We start from the raw sequence: 17,886 nt of genomic DNA, 5'->3' as shown, positions 1-17,886 counted from the left end.
CAAATGGTAAGAATGTGTCTTGAGTTCAGACGTCCCAGGAGTCCTGGTCTGTGGTTGTTGCATTTATTCTCGCCCGTAACAGCACCCTGTTGATTTATAGCAGTGCTGCAAAGGCTGTCCCATATTCATTCGATCTAACTTGGTGGTGTAATAATTGTTATATTGAGGTGAGCTTCAAATTTATTGATACTCTAAATATATTTCCTAATTGAATTGTGCGTTTTGGAGTACAAAATTGTTTTATTGGGTAAGATTAAGTTTAGGGTTTTCATAAATATTTAACCATTTGCATTTCTATCAATTTGATTCAGATATCTTTATTTGAAAAAGAGATAACTTTATTTATAAACAAAACTCATATATCTGTATTCAAATAAGAGATGTCTCTATTTAGAATACTACACATTTCTAAGCGCGTCTCAAAATTCCGGAACGAATAAGTTGTTACTTTAATTAGAATAATGATTTTACTTCCGGTACAGAAGCTCTATGAAAGCGGGAGGCTTAATTTCAAAGTGTTGTAAACATTGGATTTCAGAAGAGAAACAAACACATGTTCATAATGCCGGACTAAAATTTAAAATATCTATTGGCTTTACAAGATGTCTGCAAATTTAAGGACAAGACAGAAGGGCAAACGGGTGTTTCAACTCTCTGGCTTTGCTGATGTCGAGAGGAAGGAGATAGGAAAGTTGATAACAAGATTGGGTGGAATCGACTTTGATTCTCAGGTTTTAAATTCGTTTTATCAGTTTTATTTCTACGGTATATAATTTTTTCTAGTTATTTACATTTGTTTTCCAGTACATGATTGGTTGTTCCTCTAGATCTTACCCACACGGCTACGTCACTACTATCGTATCATTTTGTAAACACTTGTCTTTTTACTCAGAGACACAGGTTATGAGTCCTAGGGTAAAAAGACATATCAAGTGTTTACAAAACGATATGATAGTGACGCTGTCCTGTGCTTCACCGCACTCGCTCATAGGTTTACAGGTAATTTTGCACACTTTCGGTATGTTTTTAAATACATTTCCATCGCATTCATTTCAAATCGAGAAAGAATATCTCAAATTGTTAGATGTACAAATTCTTCGTAACTTACAAATGTGTAATCTGATGTGCACACAAATATCACTGCGCATGAGAGCTATTGTTAACTTGTGTTTATTTCTGGATTTGAAGACGACTGAACTTAATTTTGCAGTTTGCACGGTACACCCATGGCCATCTTACTTCTTTAATTTTGTTGATAAAAATAGTTTTCAGCCATTTTGTAGATAAAAAATATCCTAAACTAAGATTTAGCCCAATGCCACAATTAAGATAATCTTTAAAAGAAAAAATATTGTAAAATTGGAAAGTGCCAATTTGTCACCATTTCTGCTTTAAATAATGACCGTTCATGCACTATATATATAGGAAGATATGTAATCAAGACTACAGATCTAGAATTGACTGGGTGTCTGCAGATCAATGCAGTTATCAGTTATACTTAGTGGATTTGTATTCAGTCTTTATTACATTCTGATCAAATGCTATATTCCCTAAATATTTGCAAATGCACATCCTATTCAAAAACAGATTATTTTGAATAAAATATTTAATCATCTGGTATTTATTTTATCAGAAGAGAATTGTTTAAGTCAGACTTTGTTTTCAAAACATCTCAGTCGGAAAAGATACAATGTATATTTAAAATGGCAAAAGTTGGACGCAAGTCTGCCATTAGTAAACATAGAAACACAAAAGCAGGCATTAATAACCAGGGAAACACAAAGGCACAGTCACAACCACAATAAATTCTCAGGTGTGTGTCACTCTGTGAAATTACATACTCTTGCTTTATATGACAATATAGAACAATTAGAAACTGGAAGAGTTTTCCTGTCAGCACTGGAGAGTGACTCGATCATACACAGTTTATCTAACTTAACTGATTATCATAGACACACATACATAAATCAAACACACAGTTTATCTAACTTAACTGATTATTATAGACACACATACAAAAACACAGTTGATCTAACTTAACTGATTATCATAGACACACATACAAAAACACAGTTTATCTAACTTAACTGATTATCATAGACACACATACAGAAACACACAGTTTATCTAACTTAACTGGTTATCATAGACACACATACAGAAACACAGTTGATCTAACTTAACTGATTATCATAGACACACATACAGAAACACACAGTTTATCTAACTTAACTGGTTATCATAGACACACATACAGAAACACAGTTGATCTAACTTAACTGATTATCATAGACACACATACAGAAACACACAGTTTATCTAACTTAACTGGTTATCATAGACACACATACAGAAACACACAGTTTATCTAACTTAACTGGTTATCATAGGTACACATACAGAAACACACAGTTTATCTAACTTAACTGGTTATCATAGGTACACATATACAAAAACACACAGTTTATCTAACTTAACTGGTTATCATAGGTACACATATACAAAATACACAGTTTATCTAACTTAACTAATTATTATAGGCACACATATACATACAGAAACTGATTATCATAGACACACATACAGAAACACACAGTTTATCTAACTTCACTGATTGTCTTGTTGGTTGCCCGCGGTTGAAATTTACTGTAGTTTATATCTAGGGAAATCACATTTTTGAGTACATTGTATGATTTGTTTAATTGCTGTCAGAAATAATACAAACTTAGGTCCATTCATATTATATTTAGAAAGGAAGAATTTAACGCTTATAATAATGCTATTTTACCAATTTTCATTGGTCAGTTATAAGCATGTTAAATGATTGCCTTCTTTGCTTAATTGATAATCCTTATATTACACAGCAAAATTAAGATGTTGTATCAGACTATTGTGATGAATTCATAATTGAAAAAATACATGTGTGCGATATTGATTATAGCGATTCAAAGAATACATTATTATAGCACTCATTTCTTAATAAAATACTTAATACTTAGATAAACTTATAATTCTAAGATAAACATTTATGCTACATATGTATGCTAACACATTGCTTTACAAACAGGTACACTCGGGTTATATAACACTTGGTCACTTTAACTAATTGGTAACTTGTTAAGCCAAAAAGCCACTTTTCCTTCTTTAGGTCTCTGGTTACACTTGTTTTTATCTTAAGCAGGTGACCCTACTGTTGCATTCAATATGTTATAGTTTTCCTGAGTATTCATTATACTAGTAATTGGTTTTCAAATTCTTTACAGAGTTTCAGGTCCAACTGTACTCATATTGTGTGTAAGAAACTGTCAAGGAGTGAGAAATTTCTTGGGGGATGTGCTACTGCCAAATGGATTTTGCACCCAAATTACATTGTTGAATCATCAAAGATGGGCCAGTGGCTGGATGAGCAGTGCTATGACTGGAGTCAGATTGAGGCACCAGATTCAATTAATATACCTACAGAAATTAAGGAAGCACCTCGCAGATGGCGTTATCATTTTGAAGTTTTTGGAACAACTGCATTTGCTGGGTGGAAAACTGCTGTAGTTGTCAGTGGTGCAAAGAAGAACTCTGTGTATAAAAGGTTAGACAGAATGTTTCTGTTTTGAATTTTTGAGTTTTCTTCACATATCACAGGCAGCTCCTCATGTACAAGTTCTTGTTTTCCCTTTAAAGATCTAGGGTAAAAAACACCTTTTGCCACAGACAGATTTTTTGTCATTATTTTATAATAGACATATTGGATCCTTGGTTTGTTTGGTTTAACGTCCCCTTAACAGCCAGGATCATTTAAGGACGTGCCTGGTTTTGGAGGTGGAGGAAAGCCGGAGTACCCGGAGAAAAAACCACCGGCCTACGGCCAGTACCTGACAACTGCCCCACGTAGGTTTCGAACTCGCAACCCAGAGGTGGAGGGCTAGTGTTAAAGTGTCTGGACATCTTAACCACTCGGCCACCGTGGATCCAGTTATATTGAAACTTGAAATGCATGTAACGGTCGTCTATGTTTTGACCTTTGTAAGATTATGTTACCATTATCTGGAATAATCAAGGAACTTTGTTCATTGGACATGCAATACAGAAATTGAGAATAATACTAATAATCTTTGTTGATTTTGTTAGAGTTGCCTCCCTTAAGGAGCGTTGTCAAATTGTCAGAGTTCATGTATTATATAACCAAATCCAAACTGCCATTCATGATCATTACCTATGTCTTCTACAGGAAAAATGTCCCATTTCACTGTAGTTTAGAGTTGAAGTTTGGTGGTACATAAGTCAATCAAATTATGGTAGGGTAACTTAGGTAAGTAATCTGTTGGTTAATCTGTCTGATACTTATTTTAAAATCTAAAATTTCAGTTTACTACATAGTGGTGGTGCTGAGGTGTACAATCTGAAGCTTCCTGTCACACAGCCAGAGAAAGTGACAAGTACACTAACATATGTGTTTGCTAATGAGAAGTGTGCAGTACATGTAGTTCATCTCATAGAGTATGGTGTGTTGTGTCTGAGACCAGATTACATTGGTGACTACCTGATCAAGGTAAGTCTATAGCAGCCCCAGTCACATTGTCGGTATTTAGCAACGGTAAGATACATTGGTGACTACCTGATCAAGGTAAGTCTATAGCAGCCCCAGTCACATTGTCGGTATTTAGCCACAGTAAGATACATTGGTGACTACCTGATCAAGGTAAGTCTATAGCAGCCCCAATCACACTGCCGGTATTTAGCCACGGTAAGATAGAGTGGTGACTACCTGATCAAGGTAAGTCTATAGCAGCCCCAGTCACAGTGCCGGTATTTAGCCACGGTAAGATAGAGTGGTGACTACCTGATCAAGGTAAGTCTATAGCAGCCCCAGTCATACTGCCGGTATTTAGCCACGGTAAGATACAGTGGTGACTACCTGATCAAGGTAAGTCTATAGCAGCCCCAATCACACTGCCGGTATTTAGCCACGGTAAGATAGAGTGGTGACTACCTGATCAAGGTAAGTCTATAGCAGCCCCAGTCATACTGCCGGTATTTAGCCACGGTAAGATACAGTGGTGACTACCTGATCAAGGTAAGTCTATAGCAGCCCCAGTCACACTACCGGTATTTAGCCACGGTAAGATACATTGGTGACTACCTGATCAAGGTAAGTCTATAGCAGCCCCAGTCACATTGTCAGTATTTAGCCACGGTAAGATACAGTGGTGACTACCTGATCAAGGTAAGTCTATAGCAGCCCCAGTCACATTGTCAGTATTTAGCCACGGTAAGATACATTGGTGACTACCTGATCAAGGTAAGTCTATAGCAGCCCCAGTCACATTGTCGGTATTTAGCAACGGTAAGATACATTGGTGACTACCTGATCAAGGTAAGTCTATAGCAGCCCCAGTCACATTGTCGGTATTTAGCAACGGTAAGATACATTGGTGACTACCTGATCAAGGTAAGTCTATAGCAGCCCCAGTCACACTACCGGTATTTAGCCACGGTAAGATAGCGTGGTGAATACCAGGGGAAACCCCTAATATCATGTAGTCTTTAGCACATTATAGTAGTTTTAAACTGTTTGAAACCTCTTAGTTCAGTCGTAGCTGATGAGTGCCACCAGTGACCTACATTTCCCACCTCAAAAATTTTATTTACAAAATAATTGTAATTGTTTATTTTAATATGTTTTTACATACTTCTACACTACTATCATTCTGGTAAATTCCTGATCATACATGTACAGAATTCAAGAAGTCAAACATGAAAATCTTGTTAGAGAGAATTTCTAATGGAATTAATTTCAAATTGGTTTGAAGTAGCAGGTATGCACATGTTGGCCTAACTGACCCCAGGGGCTGATGGGTGGGGTTAAAAAGGGTCAAATAAAAATGAAATATTTCAAAACTCGTTAGACTGTTAAGGCCCATGGGCCTCTTATTTCATTTATTAAAATGTTGCTATTGAGTTGCTGAACAAATCTTGGTTGACTTGTATGATGAACAGAATCTTGCATTTGTTTCCATTTCAAGAGAGATTTATGATTCTTGTCACAAAATTAATTTTAGTTTGCAAGAGGCTCACTATTATGAAATATTTAGGATTTATTTAAACAAATCTTATATAAGATAGAAACTCAGGCAAGATTCTGTGTACTGTATACATGTATATAAATGGCATTGAGTTAGCAGATCCAGATCTTCCATTTATGTATTTTTTTCCATGAAATGTCATTGGCAGGATCCCCCACCTGATCCGTTGGATTATCTGGTCAAAGTGCCTCAGGAGTCCATTTTCCAGGATACATCACTAAATGAAAGTTTCAGGAGTAGTCAGATGTCAGACCTAGACTTGAGTCAGCAAGTTGGGTCATTTAGTAGTCAAAACTCACCAGAGAAAAAGTATTTGTCCATCCCTGGCCTCAGTAATAGTAGCTCTGTAGAGTCACCTCTAGCTACTTCTAACAGTCAGGACATATCATTATCTGACCTAGATTTTAGTCAGCAGCATTGGTCACCTAGTAGTCAAAACACACAAGAGAAAAGGTACTTGTCCATCCCTGGCTCTGCTGGTAGCAGTTCTGTACTGTCACCTCTACATACCTCAAACAGACCAGTAACAACAGGTGAGTTTTAAACTGTCACTGAACTTCCTTATATCTACCTTGGAGGTTCCCACTTTACCTCGGTGTCCCATCTTTAAATCATTTTTCACGCAGGAAATATTAATCATCATTTGTTGCCAGATTTCTAGTATTAAAATCCTCAATGTCATGGTTGGACAAGGATTGCCTCTCCCAGTGTTTGTTATTGTTCAGTCATTTTTTACCTGAGATTTCCATTGTTTTGTTGAAGTAAATGACCGAGTGACAAGAAGAACTAGGAATGAAGTGCCTTCTCCCCTCAGTGTAGAACACAATGTACCAAGTCCAGCTCGGCCTGTCCAAAAGAAACGGAAGCTCAGTGAGGTTGTTGGAGTCGAAGATGCTCTCCATGAACTTAAGAAACTCAAAGTAATTCAGTTGTTAATAATGTGATTAAAATTGTGATGGAAAATATTCTGGCAATATGGGATAAAATGAAAGAATTGAGCTTATTTGCATACACATTTATGAGAAGCTCCAACATTTTAACTCTTCTGCCATAAAGTGAGTCTTAAAGGTTATGGTGTGGTTCAGCATCAGTACATCTGTACATTATTGTTTATCAATTTTTTCTAAAACACTGAAAGTGTCAGAATGAGACATGTAGGAACTTTAGATTGAATAAATTTACATGAAATTGACCTTGACCTGCTTGTAAGTTTATGTAGGTCAAATTCATGTGGTTAAATCCTTGAACTATGGTATATAGAACTATTGAATTCAGAGTAATTACGCTTGTTATGTGTATATTAGCAGTGTAGCCTGTTTTGTTTTCTTGAACTTTTAAGTAGAAGCATGAATATGATAAAGAAAGCAGTTGGTGAAAAAATGTTGTAAAAGCCCAATAAAAACTAAATGTGAATACATCTTGGGGAAATAATGACATGAGAAAGTTTTCATTTATGTGCTCTTTTTGTCCTAATAGGTGTCCAAGAAAAGGTTCCTTTGGAAGCCTGTCATTTGTGCGTTGTCCAGTTGCGATGACCAGCAACAGGTAATGCCTGCTATAGTTGTCAAAACCAGTAAAGGTGCCTTCAATACTTAAGTTCTGTTCATTCCGTTGTTCAAAATAGGAATTGATGGATAGTTTTATCTTAAGTACTAAGTAGAACAAACTTTGAATTTAACTAAGCTTTTGTTTTATTTGTCAAATCTCAAAAATATTGAATTGTTCAAATCTTACCAAAAAAGGCCCAGGGAGCATATACCAGGCTAGCCCAGCAATCTGTTGTCTGTTATCAAATTGTCCCCCAAAAGTCGGCTATGCTTGTCTCCCAAAAATCTTATTTGCTTGTGGATTACATCTTGCAATTCATGATCGAACTGTGACCCTTTGGGGTAGGTGAATAGTGATGGGGTCCATTTGGGTAATTCACCTCAAATAAAGTACAGCATATAGATAAATGAACATAATTCTACAATGCCAATGATGGTACACTATGCTTATAATTGGTTTACATTTGTTTGATCTAACTTCACACAAATACATTGGATCATGATGTGTGGTGAGTTTATTAGTCCTTACCGGTGAAATCTAGGGAACTATAGGTTTCTTCTCCATCCGTCTATTACTTATGTACGTAATGCCATAGTTTGTCAGTGCTAAAACAGTTTCATTCTTGGAGGGATTTTGATCCACCTCACACAATGATAAAGGACCATATTATCATGTTTATCTTTGAGTTATTATATTGGATCATTAAGAAATTGGAGATGGCCACTGTGGTCTAATAATCTCTTCAAGTTGGTCAAAATTTCAACTTCTTAAGATACAAAAAAAAACCCCAAAAAAACAGTAGAGTGCTACTTCATTAATGGAGTTCTGACTTTACAAACTGGTAGATTTCAGTTATAAGACTTATTTATTTTTCCAGTCTAAGTATATCCCGACAGAGTTTACTGATAGCATGACCAATATTATACACTCGTCTCTGGAGGAGGAGTCATGCAGTTTCGAGTTCCTTTCATATGCTCTAGACCTCATCTCCTCCATGATTGTGTCGAGGAAGTACCCTAAGACGGATACCATCCAGTTCATGATGGTCAAGCTCCTACAGGTAAACTAGAAATCTATTTAGACTAATAGGGCTTCAATCGTCATATTATACTAAACTTCTATATAGTTGTGTCTATATTGAATTTTTAAAATCAATCTGAGTTATTTCTCTGAATTTAAGTTATAAAATAGAAACATTTCATTTAAAATCAATGTGAACATTTTTTCTTCGTATTTAAGTTATAAAATAGGAATATTTCAGCTTTTTAAAGTGAGAGCCTGGCCATCATTGTACTTACTGTTGGTAGAATGCTGCCAGCGAGAGCCTGGCCATCATTGTACTTACTGTTAGTAGAATTCTGCCAGTGAGAGCCTGGCCATCATTGTACTTAATGTTGATAAAATGCTGCCAGTGAGAGCCTGGCCATCATTGTACTTACTGTTAGTAGAATTCTGCCAGTGAGAGCCTAGTCATCATTATACTTAATGTTGGTAGAATGCTGCCAGTGAGAGCCTGGCCATCAAGTCCTACACTGCTTTGATGAGGTTGTTGCAAGTACACCCACCGACATCTCCACTCTGTACTACTATGTACATGAGGACATTGACTCTGGGCACTGAGGAGATCGAAGATTCAAACCAGCCCTGGCAGTTCATCAGGAGTGTTATCCAGTAGGTCATATATCAGCACAAACTTTCAACTTGTTAAATGGGATGGAGATGTCGTTGGTCATTTTTTGATGTTTTAAGGAAGAACTTATAAAGTCTGTTTCTCTGTTTTTGAATCAGCTTATTTTTTCTTAATCTGTGTCATACTTTAACATTAGTTTAACATTAAAGTTTTTGGGGGAAGTTTTTGGAAGTCCACACCCTTCTAATTTGGTTTATACATCCATTAGAGGTCTAGGAGTGATGTTATGTGACATACAATTTCAAAATGACAAAAAATGTGTACATAGTGTGATTGCTGCAGCTGATGAGCTTCACAATCATTGATTGCACTTGTTATATTCTGTTGTAAAATTGACTGTCCGATTTAACAAGTTATAGGTTAATAAAAAACAAAATGTTTTACACTTGTTAGCTCACCAGTTACCAATTTAAAGTTTTAGGGGTAAGTTTATTACGTCTAGCATGCTGGGATGAAGGGCTACCAAGTTTGTATAAATGGATGACCTTTACCTTCATTCAAGGTCACAGGGTTAAATATACTAAAATGTTTAAATGACTTCTGTTTGATAACCAAAAGACCCAGAGACTGATAATTAGGTCTTAGCATGCTGGGATGAAGGGCTACCAAGTTGGTATAAATGGATGACCTTGATCTTCATTCAAGATGATAGGGGTCAAAAATGCTAAAATATATCGAAACCCAGGTGACCGTTAAGGCCCATGGGCCTCTTGTTTAAATCGTTTTAATGATAACATTGTCAATGTGGCACCCTTAAATGTTGATGTCTGTCAGATAATTTGATGAATCAAATTAATATTTTTACGGGATCTTTTTGTGGTAGCATTGCTTTTGCTGAGTCAAGGACAACAGAGGCTTTGGTTGATTTCAAATAGATAAACAAGTGATATAACAAGTAACATAATAGATGATATCTACAGGTTGGTAACACAGGTGAACATATAAGTGACATACATGTGTGGCACCTGTACTCAGTTCATGACCATGTATGCTCCTGGCCGCATCTCATGATAGCACACACACACATTGATGCACTAACAGTTCTGTATAGCCTTTGTACATCATTCTCACTTTCAAACAAATCTTTAAATCCCTTTTTCACCATTTCTTGTTCTCATATAGATTTCCTGCTGCCTCTTCTCCCGCGTGCTGGCCCAAGCCAAACTGTCTTTTTTTTTAATTTAATTTTCACAGAGTTCTTGTGTAAGGGAAGTAACTCCTGTCAAAACTTATGCAGGGCGCACGCCACCAATTTTACACGTGTATGTAAATGTCCTTTCCAACGGCCGTGCCACACACATATATCTATTTTAAGTCATATACAAATATTAATTTTGACAATGTCTTACAATACAATGTTGATGTTTGGTGATTCAATGTGATGTCACAATAAATATGATGTCATACAATACAATGTTGGTGTTTGTTAATACATTCCAACTCATTTTGCAATGTTTTGACAGAAAGATTGTAGAAATATCTCTGGATTCCAAGAGCGATGATTTTAACCACAATATCATGCTGTTGAAGTTCCTGGTTGCATTGCTAGAACAAAACTTCAAGTTCTGTCTGCAAAGGTATGAGCTTCTTATTAACTTAGTACATTATATATGAAATTATCTGAATATTTTAAGTGTGAACAAGTCTTAGAAGTATACATCAATATAGACGTTATGTATTAGTAATGTGTTTATAAGTTTTCTGGTATGTACTTGATAATTCTAATACACTCCAATTTACCCTTAATCATTCACTTACAACAGTTATGCTGAGAATGAAATGAGCACCAAGAAGTTGTCGAGTTGTATGATCACTCGTGTACTGTGGCCGGGAACATCCAAATTCACTATCAACACAAAATGTCAAGAACTCCTGTCTTTCCTAAGCAGCTGTCTATCAAGTGAATTAGACATGACCCAAAAGGTGGGTGATTTTGATTTCCATTGAATCAAATGTGTTCAGATGATTTAAATGAATATGTCATAGCTTGGAAATCGTCTGGTTGTTTAGAAGATATCATTCTGTTACTGACTGGATATGACCTGGTGGTTTAGATTTTTTTTGTTATATGGTTATTTAATTGTTTAACCATTTGAATGCAGTTCTATGCAATATTTCAAATATATACATGTCACTAAGGTAGCAGTGTACAGTAAAAATGCCAAATTCTGAAAAATATGGCACATGCTTTAGATATGTAAACATTGCCAGTTAACCTTACATATAACCTCTAATAAAGTATATATATTTGAAATCTGTACAACATTTGCAATTTTAATAGAGCTCTGAAGGATAAGTAAACTGATATTTTCTGTGATTTTTAGAGCTGTGAATACCATGGTAACAGCTTAAAAAATTCTCAAAAATTGCAAAATATTATGATATTTGACCCAAAATGGCACAATTCTCTACACAATTTTTTTTCTGAAACCTATTTAAAATTAAATATCTCTATCCCAAAGACAGAATTAATCTTGTTTGGACATATGTTGTAAATTAAGTTTTTCCGCTATCTTACCTTTTCTGTGGGCTTCCATTTTGCGCTGTAGGCCAAACTAAATTTCCTGTGTAAACACACGTTCGGAAAATCCGGATATTTAAAATCCGGAACCAATTTATTGATTTTTGTTTTAATAAATGTGAAGCCTGTATGTACTACTTCATACTGGATATACCAATTATAGTGTACATTTATTTTTTCATTTTTTATACATATCATAATACAGGAGTTATTTGCTTAACAAAAAAATTGCCCATGGCCAGGCTGTCTTACTGTGGTGTGCTACCTTATACATCACTTTTGTTAATTCTAATTTTACTAAAAAGCCCATGAATGTCTAGAATATGTTCCGACGAACAAAATGACATATCAGGTTACTGTGTATCTTTAATAGTCACCGAGTATTGCTGATTTCCCTGAGAGGTGTATTTTGACAACTTTTTCTCCCAATCCAGTAATAAGGGGAGGTAATTTTAAAGATGAAAACTCCCATAATTCTGTATATCTCTTGAATAAAGTTGTGTTTTGAGTTGAATGTGGTACTTTGAGTCTCTGTGCATGTAATCAAGCAAAAAATACTATACAACTATCAAATTTAGCCTTGTAATATGACGTCATAGTTACCATGACGTCATCAGTAACTATGATGTCATCAGATGGTATCCATGACGTCATAAATACTCAATGGTGTCATAATAAATAACCAAATTCCTTTCCAAACCTCAGCTTAGCAACACATGCAATATTCTAACTGATAAATCATGACATGACATCCAAGATTTCAAAATGTCATGCCTATGACATCACAGTCATCTGTTTCCACCCCGGTAATTCAGATATGTACCAATGATCATATGAAAGTGTCCGCTGATCCCATTTTATGCGGAAAATGCTATTTTTTCTGCTTTACCGAAGGAAGTGACAATAATTGACAATATTGTATCAACCGTACACTCCATCAATTGAAATTACATGCTTACCAATGTATAAATAAATTGAAAATAATGGTTTCACCAAATATTTCAAAAAATAACACTTACTGTAATAGTTTCCATGGATACGGGGTAATAAATCAGGTAAAACAAACCAGAATTCAGTCTATATGGTTTGTTAGATACCCAATAAGTTATTTTGGGTTTGTTATAAAACATAGAATATCTTTTCAATTTACACTGACTCATTAACATTATGCTTAATTAACCCACCCTTAAAATGGGTAAATATGCGAGTTACCTCCCTTGATTCCTCTAATATGACAAGCCTGATAATAAACAAGTTTTAAATTGTTTTTATGCATTTTTGAGCAATAATGAACTAAAATGAAGCTTAATCAAGCATAATTAAGCACAATTTCCAAAAAATAACATTTTTCAGCCCCTATAAGGTAGCAGTGTACAGTAAAAATGCCAAATTCTGAAAAATATGGCACATGCTTTAGATATGTAAACATTGCCAGTTAACCTTACATTTAACCTCTAATAAAGTATATATATTTGAAATCTGTACAACATTTGCAATTTTAATAGAGCTCTGAAGGATAAGTAAACTGATATTTTCTGTGATTTTTAGAGCTGTGAATACCATGGTAACAGCTTAAAAAATTCTCAAAAATTGCAAAATATTATGATATTTGACCCAAAATGGCACAATTCTCTACACAATTTTTTTTCTGAAACCTATTTAAAATTAAATATCTCTATCCCAAAGACAGAATTAATCTTGTTTGGACATATGTTGTAAATTAAGTTTTTCCGCTATCTTACCTTTTCTGTGGGCTTCCATTTTGCGCTGTAGGCCAAACTAAATTTCCTGTGTAAACACACGTTCGGAAAATCCGGATATTTAAAATCCGGAACCAATTTATTGATTTTTGTTTTAATAAATGTGAAGCCTGTATGTACTACTTCATACTGGATATACCAATTATAGTGTACATTTATTTTTTCATTTTTTATACATATCATAATACAGGAGTTATTTGCTTAACAAAAAAATTGCCCATGGCCAGGCTGTCTTACTGTGGTGTGCTACCTAAGATCTGAAGAAAAATTTTTGCTTCAACTATTCATAAAAAAATTAAGTACAATCATTCCTGTTGTACTCCTGACTTTTAATTTCTGTTAAACTATTTGTATACTTGGGTCTTCATTTACAATGTTACAGAGGTTATAATGTTGTCTCGACTGACTTATCTAATACTCTACTGAATGAATTAAAGATTCTCCCTATCAGAGTTGGTTTTACTAGGGGCGACATGTTATGTGATAGACTTGCTATTTAATTAAAAAGATTAAAATGAATCCATGTAAAATACAAAAATTGTAATTCATGACATACAAATGTATTTTATTTAAAGATTCAGGTATTACCACTGCTACTGAGTCTGATATCAATGGCTGCAGAATGCTGCAGACTCACAGAGAAAACATCAAGTGATGTTGGCATCCTGCTGCCATCAAAAGAGGAGAGCGCTATTGCCTTTATATACGAGTTATCCCGAAACATTGATGGTATGGAGAACCCTATCTCATAAGTAATGTTTATATAGTTATTGGTGTTGAACCCTATCTCATAAGTAATGTTTATACAGTTATTGGTGTTGAACCCTATCTCATGGGTAATGTTTATATAGTTATTGGTGTTGAACCCTATCTCATAGGTAATGTTTATATAGTTATTGGTGTTGAACCCTATCTCATAAGTAATGTTTATACAGATATAAGTGTTGAACCCTATCTCATAAGTAATGTTTATATAGTTATTGGTGTTGAACCCTATCTCATAAGTAATGTTTATAGTTATTGGTGTTGAACCCTATCTTATGGGTAATGTTTATAGTTATTGGTGTTGAACCCTATCTTATGGGTAATGTTTATAGTTATTGGTGTTGAACCCTATCTCATAAGTAATGTTTATAGTTATTGGTGTTGAACCCTATCTTATGGGTAATGTTTATAGTTATTGGTGTTGAACCCTATCTCATAAGTAATGTTTATAGTTATTGGTGTTGAACCCTATCTCATAAGTAATGTTTATACATTTAGTGGTGTTGAACCCTATCTTATGGGTAATGTTTATAGTTATTGGTGTTGAACCCTATCTCATAAGTAATGTTTATATAGTTATTGGTGTTGAACCCTATCTCATAAGTAATGTTTATAGTTATTGGTGTTGAACCCTATCTCATAAGTAATGTTTATACAGTTATTGGTGTTGAACCCTATCTTATGGGTAATGTTTATATAGTTATTGGTGTTGAACCCTATCTCATAAGTAATGTTTATAGTTATTGGTGTTGAACCCTATCTCATAAGTAATGTTTATACAGTTATTGGTGTTGAACCCTATCTCATAAGTAATGTTTATATAGTTATTGGTGTTGAACCCTATCTCATAAGTAATGTTTATATAGTTATTGGTGTTGAACCCTATCTCATAAGTAATGTTTATACAGTTATTGGTGTTGAACCCTATCTCATGGGTAATGTTTATATAGTTATTGGTGTTGAACCCTATCTCATAAGTAATGTTTATGGTTATTGGTGTTGAACACTATCTCATAAGTAATGTTTATAGTTATTGGTGTTGAACCCTATCTCATAAGTAATGTTTATACAGTTATTGGTGTTGAACCCTATCTTATGGGTAATGTTTATATAGTTATTGGTGTTGAACCCTATCTCATAAGTAATGTTTATAGTTATTGGTGTTGAACCCTATCTCATAAGTAATGTTTATACAGTTATTGGTGTTGAACCCTATCTCATAAGTAATGTTTATATAGTTATTGGTGTTGAACCCTATCTTATGGGTAATGTTTATATAGTTATTGGTGTTGAACCCTATCTCATAAGTAATGTTTATAGTTATTGGTGTTGAACCCTATCTCATAAGTAATGTTTATAGTTATTGGTGTTGAACCCTATCTTATGGGTAATGTTTATATAGTTATTGGTGTTGAACCCTATCTCATAAGTAATGTTTATAGTTATTGGTGTTGAACCCTATCTCATAAGTAATGTTTATAGTTATTGGTGTTGAACCCTATCTCATAAGTAATGTTTATAGTTATTGGTGTTGAACCCTATCTCATAAGTAATGTTTATAGTTATTGGTGTTGAACCCTATCTCATAAGTAATTTTTACAGTTATTGTTGTTAAACCCCATCTCATCAGTAATGTTTAAACAGCTATGTGGCCATCATCGTTTTGTATGATAACCTTTCCTATTGTGTTTTCCTATGAAATAAATAAAAAGGATTAAATGCCTAATCAGCTGTTGACAATAATTGAGTTATGATGTTTCTGTATGTAGTGGGCCACACAGATGAACAGTTGTTGGGACTGATTCTTCGCTCCCTACAGCCAGCCTGGCTTTGTGTGGGTGTGTGTCTTCTCTTACTCAACAACATGGACGACTACCTGGTACTGGAGGGGGTCCCGAGGGACAGCACGGAGAGGATAACACTACACACTATAGTATGTATATAATTGTACTGGAGGGGGTCCCGAGGGACAGTACAGAGAGGATAACACTACACACTATAGTATGTATATAATTGTACTGGAGGGGGTCCTGAGGGACAGCACGGAGAGAATAACACTACACACTATAGTATGTATATAATTGTACTGGAGGGGGTCCCGAGGGACAGTACGGAGAGGATAACACTACACACTATAGTATGTATATAATTGTACTGGAGGGGGTCCCGAGGGGCAACATGGAGAGGATAACACTACAGACTATAGTATGTATATAATTGTACTGGAGGGGGTCCCGAGGGACACCCAGAGAGGATAACACTACACACTATAGTATGTATATAATTGTACTGGAGGGGGTCCCGAGGGACAGCACGGAGAGGATAACACTACAGACTATAGTATGTATATAATTGTACTGGAGGGGGTCCCGAGGGACAGCACAAAGGATAACACTACACACTATAGTATGTATATAATTGTACTGGAGGGGGGTCCCGAGGGACAGCACGGAGAGGATAACACTACACACTATAGTATGTATATAATTGTACTGGAGGGGGTCCCGAGGGACAGCACGGAGAGGATAACACTACACACTATAGTATGTATATAATTGTACTGGAGGGGGTCCCGAGGGACAGTACAGAGAGGATAACACTACACACTATAGTATGTATATAATTGTACTGGAGGGGGTCCTGAGGGACAGCACGGAGAGAATAACACTACACACTATAGTATGTATATAATTGTACTGGAGGGGGTCCCGAGGGACAGTACGGAGAGGATAACACTACACACTATAGTATGTATATAATTGTACTGGAGGGGGTCCCGAGGGGCAACATGGAGAGGATAACACTACAGACTATAGTATGTATATAATTGTACTGGAGGGGGTCCCGAGGGACACCCAGAGAGGATAACACTACACACTATAGTATGTATATAATTGTACTGGAGGGGGTCCCGAGGGACAGCACGGAGAGGATAACACTACAGACTATAGTATGTATATAATTGTACTGGAGGGGGTCCCGAGGGACAGCACAAAGGATAACACTACACACTATAGTATGTATATAATTGTACTGGAGGGGGTCCCGAGGGACAGCACGGAGAGGATAACACTACACACTATAGTATGTATATAATTGTACTGGAGGGGGTCCCGAGGGACAGCACGGAGAGGACAACACTACACACTATAGTATGTATATAATTGTACTGGAGGGGGTCCCAAGGGACAGCACGGAGAGGATAACACTACACACTATAGTATGTATATAATTGTACTGGAGGGGGTCCCGAGGGGCAACACGGAGAGGATAACACTACACACTATAGTATGTATATAATTGTACTGGAGGGGGTCCCGAGGGGCAACATGGAGAGGATAACACTACACACTATAGTATGTATATAATTGTACTGGAGGGGGTCCCGAGGGACAGCATGGAAAGGATAACACTACACACTATAGTATGTATATAATTGTACTGGAGGGGGTCCCGAGGGGCAACATGGAGAGGATAACACTACACACTATAGTATGTATATAATTGTACTGGAGGGGGTCCCGA

At 35.8% G+C, this 17,886-nt stretch overlaps 1 protein-coding gene across 2 annotated transcripts in view; it reads left to right on the top strand.

Moving 5' to 3' along the window:
• The first annotated feature begins 485 nt into the window (after nt 1-485).
• Nucleotides 486-17,886, top strand: part of LOC117325121 (SMC5-SMC6 complex localization factor protein 1-like) — a 33,249-nt gene continuing 15,848 nt past the window's right edge. The window contains exons 1-12 of one of the 2 annotated variants that reach the window (XM_033881082.1): nt 486-731; nt 3,264-3,583; nt 4,360-4,543; nt 6,226-6,610; nt 6,840-6,997; nt 7,554-7,622; nt 8,503-8,685; nt 9,121-9,296; nt 10,779-10,892; nt 11,079-11,238; nt 14,172-14,325; nt 16,131-16,294. In XM_033881082.1, the coding sequence (XP_033736973.1) occupies nt 603-731; nt 3,264-3,583; nt 4,360-4,543; nt 6,226-6,610; nt 6,840-6,997; nt 7,554-7,622; nt 8,503-8,685; nt 9,121-9,296; nt 10,779-10,892; nt 11,079-11,238; nt 14,172-14,325; nt 16,131-16,294 (2,196 nt within the window). In that variant the 5' untranslated portion in view covers nt 486-602. Of the gene's footprint in view, nt 732-3,263; nt 3,584-4,359; nt 5,444-6,225; nt 6,611-6,839; nt 6,998-7,553; nt 7,623-8,502; nt 8,686-9,120; nt 9,297-10,778; nt 10,893-11,078; nt 11,239-14,171; nt 14,326-16,130; nt 16,295-17,886 lie in introns of those variants that run through there. The other variant, XM_033881083.1, reaches the window with a different exon arrangement.

This window comes from Pecten maximus, chromosome 4, assembly GCF_902652985.1.
Source record: "Pecten maximus chromosome 4, xPecMax1.1, whole genome shotgun sequence".
Taxonomy (NCBI): Eukaryota; Metazoa; Mollusca; class Bivalvia; order Pectinida; family Pectinidae; genus Pecten; species Pecten maximus.
This window is presented reverse-complemented; position numbering and strand designations above follow the sequence as displayed.